The sequence below is a fragment of the Aricia agestis genome, chromosome 16 (genome assembly GCF_905147365.1).
Source record: "Aricia agestis chromosome 16, ilAriAges1.1, whole genome shotgun sequence".
Classification (NCBI taxonomy): Eukaryota; Metazoa; Arthropoda; class Insecta; order Lepidoptera; family Lycaenidae; genus Aricia; species Aricia agestis.
In genome coordinates this window covers 11,936,972-11,950,649 of record NC_056421.1, presented here as the reverse complement: position 1 = coordinate 11,950,649, position 13,678 = coordinate 11,936,972, and the positions used below count along the sequence as shown (strand labels likewise).

General features: G+C 35.2%; 1 protein-coding gene across 1 annotated transcript in view; it reads left to right on the top strand.

Annotated features, from left to right (window-relative positions):
• The window catches only part of LOC121734877 (connectin-like), a 45,432-nt gene extending 35,010 nt beyond the window's left edge, over nucleotides 1–10,422 (top strand). The window contains exons 2-3 of the mRNA XM_042125513.1: nucleotides 6,266–7,325; nucleotides 9,852–10,422. Coding sequence (XP_041981447.1) covers nucleotides 6,281–7,325; nucleotides 9,852–10,285 — 1,479 coding nt within the window. The 5' untranslated portion in view covers nucleotides 6,266–6,280 and the 3' untranslated portion in view covers nucleotides 10,286–10,422. The remainder of the gene's footprint in view (nucleotides 1–6,265; nucleotides 7,326–9,851) is intronic.
• Nucleotides 10,423–13,678: the final 3,256 nt, after the last annotated feature.

Below are 13,678 nucleotides of genomic sequence, written 5' to 3'. Positions count from 1 at the left end.
TCATAGAAGGTATTTACGTTAGTAAATTTCACCTAGTGAATTGAGGGTTAACATGGCTTTACTCAAAAAGTACAAAGATAATAGTATCTTGACAAGCGCCCTATTGGTCATTAATGTAAATGGGTATACCTTCCTAAAAATATACAATCCATTCCTGTTGAGCCATATACCAGAGCCCATACATTTTTGCCCATCATCATTTCGCCTTTATAATATTTGTGTGAATTTCTTGGCATTCGAGTAGAAAGTAGTGCGTTTTCTTAGCTCCCAATATGTTTGTTTGTACAATTTTAATTTTAATTGTACATTTAATTAATCCACTTAGGGTGGTTTTACACGCGAGTGGCGCACGCAACTTTTTACCCCGCAATTTGTCATGCGGCACATGTCAGCTACGTTTCGCGTTAAGTATTTTTTACTTGACTGGTTCTCTGTATTTACATGGTCAAAGCGTGAATGCTTTTTGATGGAAAACATGTAAACGGTTCGCGGTAGATTAACAAAGTAATTTTTTGCACATGTGCTTTGTATATTTTGCACATGACACGTCACAACTCACAGCATGTAAAAGCGTCTCCATATTTAGAATAAAGTGTAATAAAAGGTGAAAATGTATAATAATTAAACTACAGATATAATATTGTGTATACAAGGTGTAACAAAACTAAGTGATAATACTTCAGGGTGTGTACGTGTTCCTTGTAGAGAGTTCACTGTGAAAGTAGCAGATCTGAAAGACCAAATAATTTTTTTTTCACTTTTGTATGGGGAAACTCGTGATGCTGGAGCGCTTGTCCATACAAAAGTGAAAAAAAAGGTCTTTCATCGCTGCTACTTTCACAGTTAACTCTCTACAAGGAACACGTACACACCCTAAAGTATTATCACTTACTTTTGTTACACTCTATATAACTCGACGACGTCCACAACTTTGTTCTACCGAAATTTCCGGAACAATAACACTCCTCTTTTTGTTGGGGGTTAAAAACAATCCTTTATCCTTCACCGGGTCTCAAAGTATCTGCTTATGAAATGTTATCAATATCGGTTCAGTGGTTTAAGCGTGAAGGTAACAGACATAATTATAGACAGAAACGCATTTATAATATTTTTAAAGAAACATGGTAATATAATAATATTGTAAGTGCCGTTTTACACGGAGCAAGTAACTGGCGTCAGTGCACAGGCAAGACAGCGCTGGCCTGCAACTGCCATCGTGGAAATCGATTTCGAAGACAGTACAGGGGGGTGTGCCAAAATCTTTTCGTTTTCGCTTCGTTATAGAATCGCCGATGAAAATGTATGGAATTGACATAAGCGTTGGTTAGTATGACGTTGACGTTCGACTCGTCTTATGTCAATTCTATTCATTTATACGTGGGAGAGCCATGCTTCGGCACGAATGGGCCGCTCGACCGGAGAAATACCACGTTCTCACAGAAAACCGGCGTAAAACAGCGCTTGCGCTGTGTTTCGCCGAGTGAGTGAGTTTACCGGAGGCCCAATTCCCTTTCCTATCCTCCCCTATTCCCTTCCCATCCCTACCCTCCCTTATTACTCTATTCCTTCTTAAAAGGCCGGCAACGCAGCTGCAGCTCTTCTGATGCTGCGAGTGTCCATGGGCGACGGAAGTTGCTTTCCATCAGGTGACCCGTTTGCTCGTTCCCCTTATTTCATAAAAAAAAAACATTTTGACCGGCGATTCTATAACGAAGCGAAAATGAAAAAGTTTCGGCTAAATGGCCAGTACTGTCGGACAGCGCTGTCTTCAATATTCCCGCTTCATATTTTTCGGCGCAAATCCGCTCCCCCCGCCAGCCGCGCCTGCGCTACTGTCCCCGTGTAAACGCTGAAGCAGGCCTGTCCCACTCGCGCGGTTAGGTATCGAGCTGTAAGTACCCCTTTAAAGGGGCAGATCACAAGCGAGCGGTGACGCGCGCGCAAGATTTTTTCGTCGCATATATCTACGTACTGATTTAACCGCTGTGACCTGCTGTGACAGAATCGTTATTAATCTGATAAATATGAACAATTGAAAAAAGTCAAAGAAATATTTCAATAAAGTAATTTAAGACTTTAAAATACAAAAAAAGATAAAAAAAATACGCAAACATAGCAAATAAACCAATTTGTTACAAATAAACCGCATACTACACATAAATAAACACAAGTTACTATGTTTAAGTAGTAAAAATTTCCTGACCAGCTCCTACACTATAATCGAATATAAAACTATCATAAAATATACGTTGGGTTACTAAAATTTGATTATTACTATAAAAAAGTTTGCTATTAGTAGTTATAGTAATTAAAAGTAGATTATTTTATTTCTAAAAGGTGACAATCTTGATTTCGTCAGAAAGAGTACCTCTTACGCGATAGAAAGGGAGCGCACATGTAGGCAAATATAATTGTAGGCACCTAACACTGCGCGGTCGGAATTTGAACTTTATAGTATCGCAGCATGAGTTGTTATTTTTTAAACGGGTTTCACGAGTTGGAAATCTGTTGGTACTAGGTACTAATATATATTCTGTGGCTGAAGTCAGTCGCTGTCGTTGACCGTACGGTGACCACACTGCATCGCTCCGCGTCACGATATTGAAAAAACTGAGCAACGCCGAAAACATACAGTTCGTACAACTTTACAGGGAACATGAATGCCTGTGAGATCATGGGAGTCATCTATCCATTTCCTTACCCAAATTCGTTTCTGTTTAGACAAATCTTATTCTAACATGTCAATTAGTTTTTGCATCATCATTCATAACAAAGTTTATTTTTCTTAACCGATTATTAATTTTCGTTTTTTGCAGTTGGTATTCATTTTTCCGCACTGACTATGAACGTATGTGTGCACCAAAAAATATCCTCGACTACTGGCCGCGTGTAAACGATATGCGACAGTTTTTGGCGCCAGCACTTTTTCGGCACTGGCGACTGACGCCAAACTATTGACTGTAATATGGCTGTTTTAGACGAGGTAAGTAACTGTACTTACCTCGTCTAAAACAGCCATATTACAGTCAATAATTTTATCGTGATAGGTCAAAGTTGACAGACCATTATTACCAAAGCACGTGTCCAAAATGTTACGAATTGTAAATTTCCAAGAAACTGATATGAGATTTAAAATGATGATAACCGTATTTCAGATTGTACAGGCAAATCGCTTGCTCAAATATTTCATAATTAATTGGCCAGTAACGTATTATTTAGTTTCTTATTTTAATAATTATTAGTGTGTAACAAAACAAAGTGATGACTGATGATATATTAGAATGTTATTATATAGAGTTCACTGTGAAAGTAGCCGTGCTGAAAGAGAATATTTGTCAACTATTGTATGGACAAAATTATGACACCGCGTCATATCTGCAAATCCCAAAAAAAATCCCAAACTTGCTACTTTTACACGGAACTCTATATAAGGAACACATTACATAATGTAAAGTATTCTCACTAATTTATTTCCTTACACTCTATATAAGATGTTAGTGTGAACACCGTTATCCTTGAAACAATCAAATAAGCCCGTAAAAATGAACAACTTTTTCTATGAGAACAATGCTGGGAACTCAATAAAATCCGTCTTCATACCCATGCAAATTGCCAATCCGATATGAACACGGTATTTTTTTTTTTGAGTTCCCAGCATTCTTCTCATAGAAAAAGTTGATTTTGACCCATTTGATGGTTTCAAGGAAAACGGTGTTTACACAAACATAGTGTATAATCTATATATTAATACGCAAGCGAAAAACTTTGTATCCCTTTTGTCGAAAAATGCGGAAACGTAGATGAATGAAATTTTGCACAGTTATAGTTTATATGGTGAAGGAGTGCATCGAGCTAATATTATTTTGAAATTATGCCTTTATCGTACATTTTTTTAACAAATAAAACATTACACACACTACAATACGCACACTCAAGAATAATATTATGAGCACAAACCAGGTACTGTTTGTCGCTTAGTAAAAATAAAAAATCAAAATATTTATTTCTAAATAGGTTAACAAACTTAACACTTTTAGAACGTCTACATGAAGCCTCCGCCAATAATATTTTTGATGGTACAGCATCATCTTGTAGTTTTAATCTGCCCAACGTCCTATTAAAACACCACTCTTCAAAATAATATACCCTTTATTTGTTCATGCTAATATTTTCTGCACCTATAATATTTATCCACTCTTTTCTTTTTGCTTCATCATTAGGTAATCTAAAAGTAGAAATAAACACATAATATACATTCTAAAAGTGATGAAATTAGGTAAAAAACTTTAAATAAAATTATCGATAAAGGCAATCTCTATTGTTCATACAATATTACTACCACGTATTTTATACGGAAAACATCAAAAATATAGGGAACCAAGCGGTGAAATTAATATAACCTTTTGTAATAGATCATTTTAAGAAAACACAGTCGTCTGAATTAAAAAATCTGGTGTGTTTTTTTTTTTTTATGAAATAAGGGGGCAAACGTACAAACGGGTTACCTGATGGAAAGCAACTTCCGTCGCCCATGGACACTCGCAGCATCAGAAGAGCTGCATGTGCGTTGCCGGCCTTTTAAGAGGGAATAATTAATTACCAATGACTATTTACCTATTAAAACACAATTTAGTTTACCTAATAAATCGCGGGTAACACCGCGGGGCACAGCTAGTTTATATATATTTTGTGTCTTAGTGCAAGCCGCAAGGATGAAGACCACACTTTTCTAGGCCATAACTTCATACATTGTGCTTTTCAGTGAAACAATGTTTACGAGGGTTAAGTAAAGAAAACATATTATTATTCTACGAAACTCAGACGTTGTCCCGCTTCTTAAACTTTAAATGTATGCGTACATGCTTTCGTATTGAATTTTTTACTTATTTTAAGGTGCTAAGGATCATTTTTGCTTGGCATTTTCTTAAGCGTGCTCGCAAGTTTCGAATTTTCAAGTTAGCTCTTAAGTTTATTAATAAAGTTGGATTTGTCATTTCATATTCTAATGGCATTACTTTAGGTACATAAACACGTTTGGAGGAATTGTGAAAAGGATTAATAATTAAGCTAAGTGCAAATTGCGTGCTTTGAAAGTAGACAGAAGTCCATCTACTGCATATAATAACCCCCTTACTAATAAACGCTGTATAAGCTTTGAATAGTTATACAGTGTTTTGTGTTCTTCAATCCAATTAAAAATGTCACTTGTGTGACAGGACACTGTATAACTATTCAAAGCTTATACAACGTTTATTAGTAAGGGGGTAACTGTATAGGGATTTATATTATGCGTCCTCCCAAACGCGCGGTTTGGCCGCGAGCGAAGCCGCGGGCAGAAGCTCGTGAATTATAAAATCGAAAGTTTTGGGTTAGTCGCCCCCTTAAGTGCCCAAGTGGCCAAGGACCTCAAGACAAATGTAACATAATTATCACGTTCCTGTGATAGCTAATGTCGGCCTGGATAACTCCCTTGTGTGCGAATCGCCGACTCAACTTTAGAAATGCTCGATTGAGTTAGACAATCGTAGAAATCTAGAATTAATGTTCAAGTCATTATTTTAATGATAATTTACTAGAGCCCTAGCGTAAGACTATGCAAAGAGTAACATACTTAACTTATATTATGTATTTTATATTTTCTTTGACTCATCCCATGCTATGGTACCACGGTTTCTATTAAATGTTTCACTTGTATTTTAATAGCAAATAAAACAGTAAATATTGTTTGCGATCTCATTGTGATGAAAACCTTTGTCACGATGGAAACGTAATTTTTTGGGATAAAAACTATCTGATGTTCATTCCCGGAATCTAAAGTATCATACCAAACTCCATTCAGCTTAGTGGTTTTAGCATCAAGAGATAACAAATAGAAATACGTTCTAATATTGGAATGTAATATCCATACCTGCATACGGATTCTAATACAATCAAATTGCATTGATATCATTAATTCCAATAATTCCAGGTACTCTCTATATATATATGCTATAATATAGTGTATTTGTTAATACTCTAAGCCCACATAACATGAATTCAGTAAGATTTAATTAACAGAAATACAGCTTAGAGTTTTTTTATAATATAATATCATAGGCTTAGAGTAATGAATTCTACTGTACTGTACGTAACTTACATCTTTGTTCTCTAGTGAAAATGTGTTCGTTGTACGTCAAATACAACTTTTCTTGACAAATAATAATCTTGTATTCAAATAAGTTTCAGTAAAGAGAAAACCCTTTTTAAAATAAGCCTTTTGTTACAGGTAAATGTGAGCAAAATGGATTTCAAATATCTTATCCTGATGATCGCATTCGCGACTGTCGAGATTAATCTAACGGAAAGCCGGCAGAACGAAAAACGAAGATGGAAGACAGATAAATCGCTGTACTCCTCGCACTACGTCAACATCTGTGATATACAGGACAGAGTATCCAAAGTGCACTGCTATTGCGAGAGCATAAAGCTGAAGTCAGCCACGAAGGCCGATTGCTGGGTGTTTAATGGTGGAATAGCAGAGGACGACCCGTTCTGGTCAAATTTTTACTCCCAACCCAAGATAGAACGACTCACATTCAACGTTAGAGCAGACGGTGGTCTCACTTACGTTCCCTCAAAAGTTATAGTGAGGCTCGAACGCTTGCAGCACATAAGCATACAGTACGCTAACATATTCAGTATCCCGTCCTTCGCTTTCACGAATTCCACGACGTTGCGCGAAATAAATCTGCCGAAAAACAAAATAACGAAGCTGGACAAGATGGCGTTCGCGCACATGATAATGCTAGCCAACGTGAGCTTATCAGAAAATCAGATATCTGAACTCAATCAAGACGTTTTTTACGTTCTCCCCAACCTCCAGAGGCTGTATTTATCCAAGAACATAATTAGCGTCCTCCACGACGGATGTTTTCAACACTTGAACAATCTGATCAAGTTGGATTTGAGCAGCAATCTGTTATCGGTTATCGTCCGGGAGAATTTTCAAGGTTTATCCAATTTAATCACCTTGGACATGAGAAACAACAAACTTATGATGATCGGGGACCTCGCTTTTGCGGAACTTTGGAGCCTCCAGGAATTGTATTTAGATGGTAATGAAATAGAATTCATTTCGGAGAGGGGACTCGGCGGGTTGAGTCCGCTGAGAAAACTTTCTTTGGCCGACAATAACTTGGCCGTGTTGGACGAGGGGGTCCTGAATGACGTACAAAAGTTGAACATCCTGGATCTGAGGAACAACAATTTGGAGACGCTAAAACAGGAGGCCTTGCGGGCCGTCGCCGAGAATATGAAATCGAGCTATGCATCAATTTCGCTCGACGGTGAGTCACTTCAATACTTATTTAAATGAAAAACTTGTTTGTCCCTAAGACTTCGAAGTATATTTAATTGAATTTGTCGGGAGTTCGGGATGAGATAAAGATGAAAGTGTGGATAACTATTTTATAAAAAGTCTTCATCCATTTGAATATTTCCGAGTAAAATTATAGGTAAAATAAAGTCGCTTTTAATATTAATATTTAAAAGCCAACTGGAAGCTTTGTGAGTGATTTCCCGAGCAAATTTAATTTAAATTTCAGATGGACCCTGTCTTTAATTAATTTTGTGTTGGTTTAGAAAAGTTGCCTATTGTGCTGACTAAGATTAATCACTGTATGATAACAAGTGATCGTCGTGATTGCAAATATTTCTAGACAGATGAGTTATAGATGGTTTATATTAAAATTAAAATGTTAAACTTCAAATTGGCACCTTATACTTAGGTTCAATATTTTGTACAACAAAAAACTGACTTACAAAATTGAAAATATTATATTAGTAACATAATACCTCTTTACTCCGCGTATAAAAGGAACCTAGGGGTTGAGAAGAAAAATTTAGTCCGTCAGAAATATTTTGAACCAAAATAATATTCACCAAGCGCATACGCTTTGCAAAATTCAATTCCATGATCATTTACATTACATTTTACTTTATATTCTACTAATGCATACAACATAAATTCTATTACTCCACTAACACAAAACAGAACCAATAATAATTTGTGAAATTATTACCAGATACGACGAAATTAATAATACAATTGTTAGTATTAACAAAACAGTTTCTGCTCTCGACGTTATTTACAATAACGCTATTCATACAAGCTTGCAGTTAATTACTCCACAAGAATAACTGTAAGAGTTTATGTAGACAAATGAAAGGATCTAGGGCAGGATTTTTCTAAACAATAATGCGTAAGTTTATTATGAAATCGCTGGACGTTGTGGAAAAAAGAAAGGTGCTTTAGGTATGTGCTAATAATGAATCATAGAGACCTTTTTCTACAGAGACCTTTAAAATTATTACTTAAGAGGATACACCAGGGGATAGAGAAATGAAAAAAAAGTACGTGTAATATCTATAGCTGTCTCCCTTACCTCAAGCCTATACCGCAGAATGCGGTAGAGACGACTGCAGAAAGTCAACGATTCGTTTGATTCCTTCTCCAAAACTTAACCAATTTAAGTACTTTTTTTATTAAACATTACAGAAAGGCTTGAGCTGTGTTCCTACGTTTTATTTTTTTTTGTATAATCTAGCCAAATCTGTTTTCTGGATGTTTGACACAGCGGAAAATCTGGCATTTTTTTTGGATTTTTGAACGTTCATATCTTATTTAATAATTAAATTATGAAAAAAAAAGAAAACATAGGGACATTGTATTAGTGGCCGTTGATATTCAGGAAAAAAAATTATAACTCTACTAGCATTATCCAGGGAGGAAACAGGGGACAATGTTTGTATGGAAAAAAGGGCGGTGTGGACTCCTCTTAAGTATCTGAAAATGGTAAAAAACCATAATTTTCCGTCTCTGAGACTTTCAATCCTAAAAAAAAATTGATATGTCAGTGACTAATATAGCATTCAATAGCTGATACAGGCGCGATCAATTCCTTTGCAATATTAACGAACATTTACGAAAAAAGCCTTATTTATTTCGGCGTTGAACCACTAGGGTATTATTATAGGGTATGCCAGTTTAATTCGTATTTCCCACCGGCTTCGAAAAGGTCGATTCTCCGTGGAAATTAGTACATCCAGACCCATCAAAGTGACACTTCTCCGGACTTTATTGATACGTATTTACTGCTCGAAGGCAATAAATATCTAAATCAAATATTTATAGCATTGTATAAACATTACAGCGTCTAAAAAGGCCGGGAATCGCGTACAAAGGAATTCGGCTCCTATTAGTAGATTTTAGAGCGTATATTTGATTGGGTGGTTGAATTGTATGAATTGTTACAATACCTGTATTCGCGCTGGTCTATGAATCAGGGGCTGAAATATAGTGGTTTGCAGCGGCGCGACATTTTAATGGGCAGCATATTTCGTGGTCGGGAGATTATATTTGCAACAAAACAGCGGCTTACTTTGTTTGATTTTATGAATGAAGTTTCATTTCAGTGATGTAATGTTATTATTCTAATTAAACTTTTTATTAGCTCCGGTTTTAACTGCGCCATCAGAGTAATTATTTTAGTGAAGTATTCATTGCAGTTTATTCGTATTAATTATTAATGTATGTATGAACTATTTTAATGAAATGAAAGAAGTTTTTGTATTTGTGTGTCAAAGTCAAACGAGTCTAAGAGAAAATATTACAATTTCTGTAAACGTCAAAGGAGTTTACTTTATTCAATTTTCTTTATGTTCTGGACACTTCGAAACAATCGCAGCTGCAAAATTACTAGAATCCCGAAGTAGCTATTCTCGACAAAAGAATTCTTGTTTAAAACGAATAATAATATGTAGAGTGTAGACGTTTTCGCTAGCCGTATCTGTAGCAATTGCTTTGTTTCCAGGTAACAAGTTGTCATGCGACTGTCGACTCTCCTGGCTCCACAAACTTCGGAACGAAACAAGAAGCAAGCGCGTCAAAGCCTCGCTCGACCGACTCAACTGCATCATGGATAACAAACTGAAAACCAACTTGGGAGAAATCAAAACGCAAATCAAGGTCACCAAAGTCAAAAGCGATAAAGTATACGACGATGACGACGAATTCGAAGAAGATTATGACGATACGATGCACGACCAGGAGACTGGTAATAAAATTGAGTTTAGACGTAAATTACTAGAGATTCCGACTGGGATGCTGCCGTGTGCGAGCAAATTGAGCTACGAAGCCTCATACTCCCCGCCCACACAGGATGAGGTGAAATATTATAAGACTTCGGGCGGAACTCGTGTCGTATCCACCGCTTTATTTCTTATCGCAATCTTAAATTCTTTGTAGAGCTGACTGATAGGTAAAATCCGCCTTGTTACGAGTATTCTATAGAATTTATATATTAAAAAGGTTTCTTTCAATCTTTTGATAAGACTAGTGATGACTTGTTTATAGGTTTTATTCTTTGATGTGTGATTAACCCATAAATCCCCAAGCGGCAGCCGACTGCCGCATAACAATTGAATATCTATTGTTTCTGCGATGCCCACGATGGAGGTGTTAAGACGAAAACGCATGTATTTTGCCAGGTTATCTTAAAGTTATGAGTGACCTATGTCACACGTTATAAAATTAATATAATTACGTGTTACAGTATAATATATCAATTCCTCATTAGTAATTTAAGTAGTATAATTTCTGGTAGCCATTTGTATTTCAACTCAGCTGAGAACCATTGACCTCACGAATGCGGCCACTTGTAAGATGTAGATTTGTCACGTTCTTCTTTATGTCATTGTAACATTGCCTTTGCCGGTTCCGATTCTAGAAAAAGCTGAAAAAATCGTCGTAGAAGTTTCCGACTTGTAAAGAAAATTTCCATGCAGTGAGGACGTAATAATATTATTTATGGGTTCGCGTTTTTATTGAATTATAAAGTAATCTTAACTACTTTTAAGGCCTCACTATACAGGGAGGACGACGCAGGCCGATTTGAACGAGTCCGTTATGTACATCCATGGTGTTTGCACGAGTCTGGTCAGATCGGCCTATGGTCAGTCCAACCGGTTCATCCGCCTCGCCGTGTATAGGGTGGAGGTATTTGTTTGATTTGAGGAAATTGTTTAGTTACATTGTGATTTAAATAATTTTGATTATTTTAATGAAATACATTAAGTTCTTGAAGTATACTATTTGGGCCCAAAATTAAAAATCTATTGTAAATAAAATTAAAGAAATATTATACTACTGTATGAAAGCTTATAAATAGTTTAAAGTCGATAAACGTCAAGCAAACATAAAAAGTAATAAACCGTTTCAAAGTTCTGTACAAAGTTATGTTTAAAGTTACACAGAAGAGTTATAGGGCCTGTTTTACCACATCCTGATCTGTCAAGTTAAGTGGTGGATAGCCTATCCAGCACTTAACAGGAAATGGTGAAACAGGCCCTTAGATTTAAAACGATTTAGATTAAATAAATATTATTTAAAATATTTACGGTAATATTAGTGTAAATATAAAAATATTGTAAAATAGTTTGGTTTCATATCGTCGAAGAAGTTAAGAGCTTAAAATGTAAGGTTAGTAAGTAAGATTAAGGGCCTGTTTCACCACTTCCTGATAAGTGCCGGATAGGCTATCCACTACTCAACTTGACAGATAGAGGAAGATCGCAGACGGCATACTTTTTGTGTGATCGAGTCTGATGCAGATTGTATGTGCCCCGCAGACTCGATCACACAAAAAGTGTGCCGTCTGCGATCTCCCTTAGTATGGAGAATCTGTCAAAATAGTTGTGGATAGCCTATTCGGCACTTTATCAGGAAGTGGTGAAACAGGCCCTAAGTGATGCATAAACTTAAAAATATCCATAGTACCGTATTCATAGATTGTTTATCAATTCAAAATCGAAAAATAATGCTTTCCTGTGAATTTGAAAGGAATTAAAATATAATATTTTTAAATCTATTGCTTTTTCAATTACTGAAATATTTTATACTTCTGATGTTGCATTTTTGTTACTTAATTAAGAACAGTGTCATTTTTAAAAAAAGAAGAGAATTATTGATATTGAAATATATTATTATTTCATTTTCATAATTAACTACTTTCCACTTTTTCCGAGAACTTTTGCAAAATAATTTCAGAATTATGCCTTTATTTAAGAGTCCTGTTTAACTGGAAACTAAATGTATAAAAAACTAAAGATAAAAACCACGTCTTGATGCAAACCGATATATTCTCCTAATAATTCACAATTTTTCTGACAACATCAAAATATCTTACAAAGTCAAATATAGATTTTTAAACATAACCAGCCAGAGTTATACAAGTCCGTATACGAAATTTTGCCGATTTCGCTGATTGACAGACGTGATTTGACAGTTAAAATACAGTATTTCTATAAGTTTTAATGCACAACATGTAAGATCATTTCAATTATAATCTAATGTTGGAGGTAGATTTTTGTTTTTTTTTAAGTATTTTTAAATAATCCAACTCAAACCCTCGACAGTTTTGTGATTTTTGCTGTAAAAGGTTTAGAATATTACCTGTTTATGGATTGTATTGACGTCTTAACGGTATGAAAAAAATACAATGTACTGTTGAGAAAGTTGTCTATACAATGTTAGAATTACTTTTTACCACTTTAATATGAAATAGTTGAGTAAAAAAATATGTAACTCGGCAAAATTTTAGAGAAAATGGGCAAAGAATTGCTGTTAATTTCGGCAACTTGGAGCTGTAATTCATAAAAAGAAAACGACAGAAATAATCCATAGATAAAATTCGATCCAATTCGAGAAAAAAGAAAAAAAAGAAAAGCAAATTGTGCCAAAAAACACAATTCAAAACAACCTAAATCTCACATTAGCCTTGCGGCGAGTAATATAATGTGAGATTTAGGTTGTTTTGAATCGTGTTTTTTGGCACAATTTGTCTTTTTTTTTCTTGGCAAAATTTCGTATATGGACTCTTAAGTAGTGAAATTTTGTTCATTATTATTAATTATTATAATATTCATTACATTATTAAAACCAAAGATTAAAATTTTATTTAAAAAATTTAACATAAAATTTAAAATAAATTATTTATTTTATTTAAGTTTGCGATTTACATTTAGTTCATATATCTATATCGTCATATCTTGTAAAATAAGAGTTATGTGTGAAATAAATTGATACTTTTCATATAAATTAGTTGTTTTAGTTTTTCACCCCCGTCAAATTAGTACGGATTGTGCGAACTAGACATATGAATTGCAAGAAGAGTAACCATTTTGCGATTTAAAAAAAATGAATCATATCATGATTCATAATATGATTCTCCAAAGCGATCATTTTAGCCCTCCTGATCCCAGGATGATTAATCAAATTTGTCCTTAAGGACATAGGTGGATGAAGTGAGTAACTATAAACATTTTACAACATAAGAGCAATCACTAATTTCTTCCCTTATACTTTGAACAAACCTTGTAATCTTACCCTCTTCATCATCTTGCTATTGAATCCGCATTTTTTGATTTCAAATAATTTTCCCGGTCCTAAAGCCTTCATTTGCATAAAAAGCAAATTGTTAGTTACCCACGTCATACTGTCCTACGGTCACCCATCAAGTGACGCTCCGACGTCACGTCGCTTAACCCAATCATTCGGTTAAGATGTTCGCTAGCGGCATATAAATTTATTCATTATAGATTCAAGTGATTATGGTAATATCAATGGAGGCTTCAACGGTGC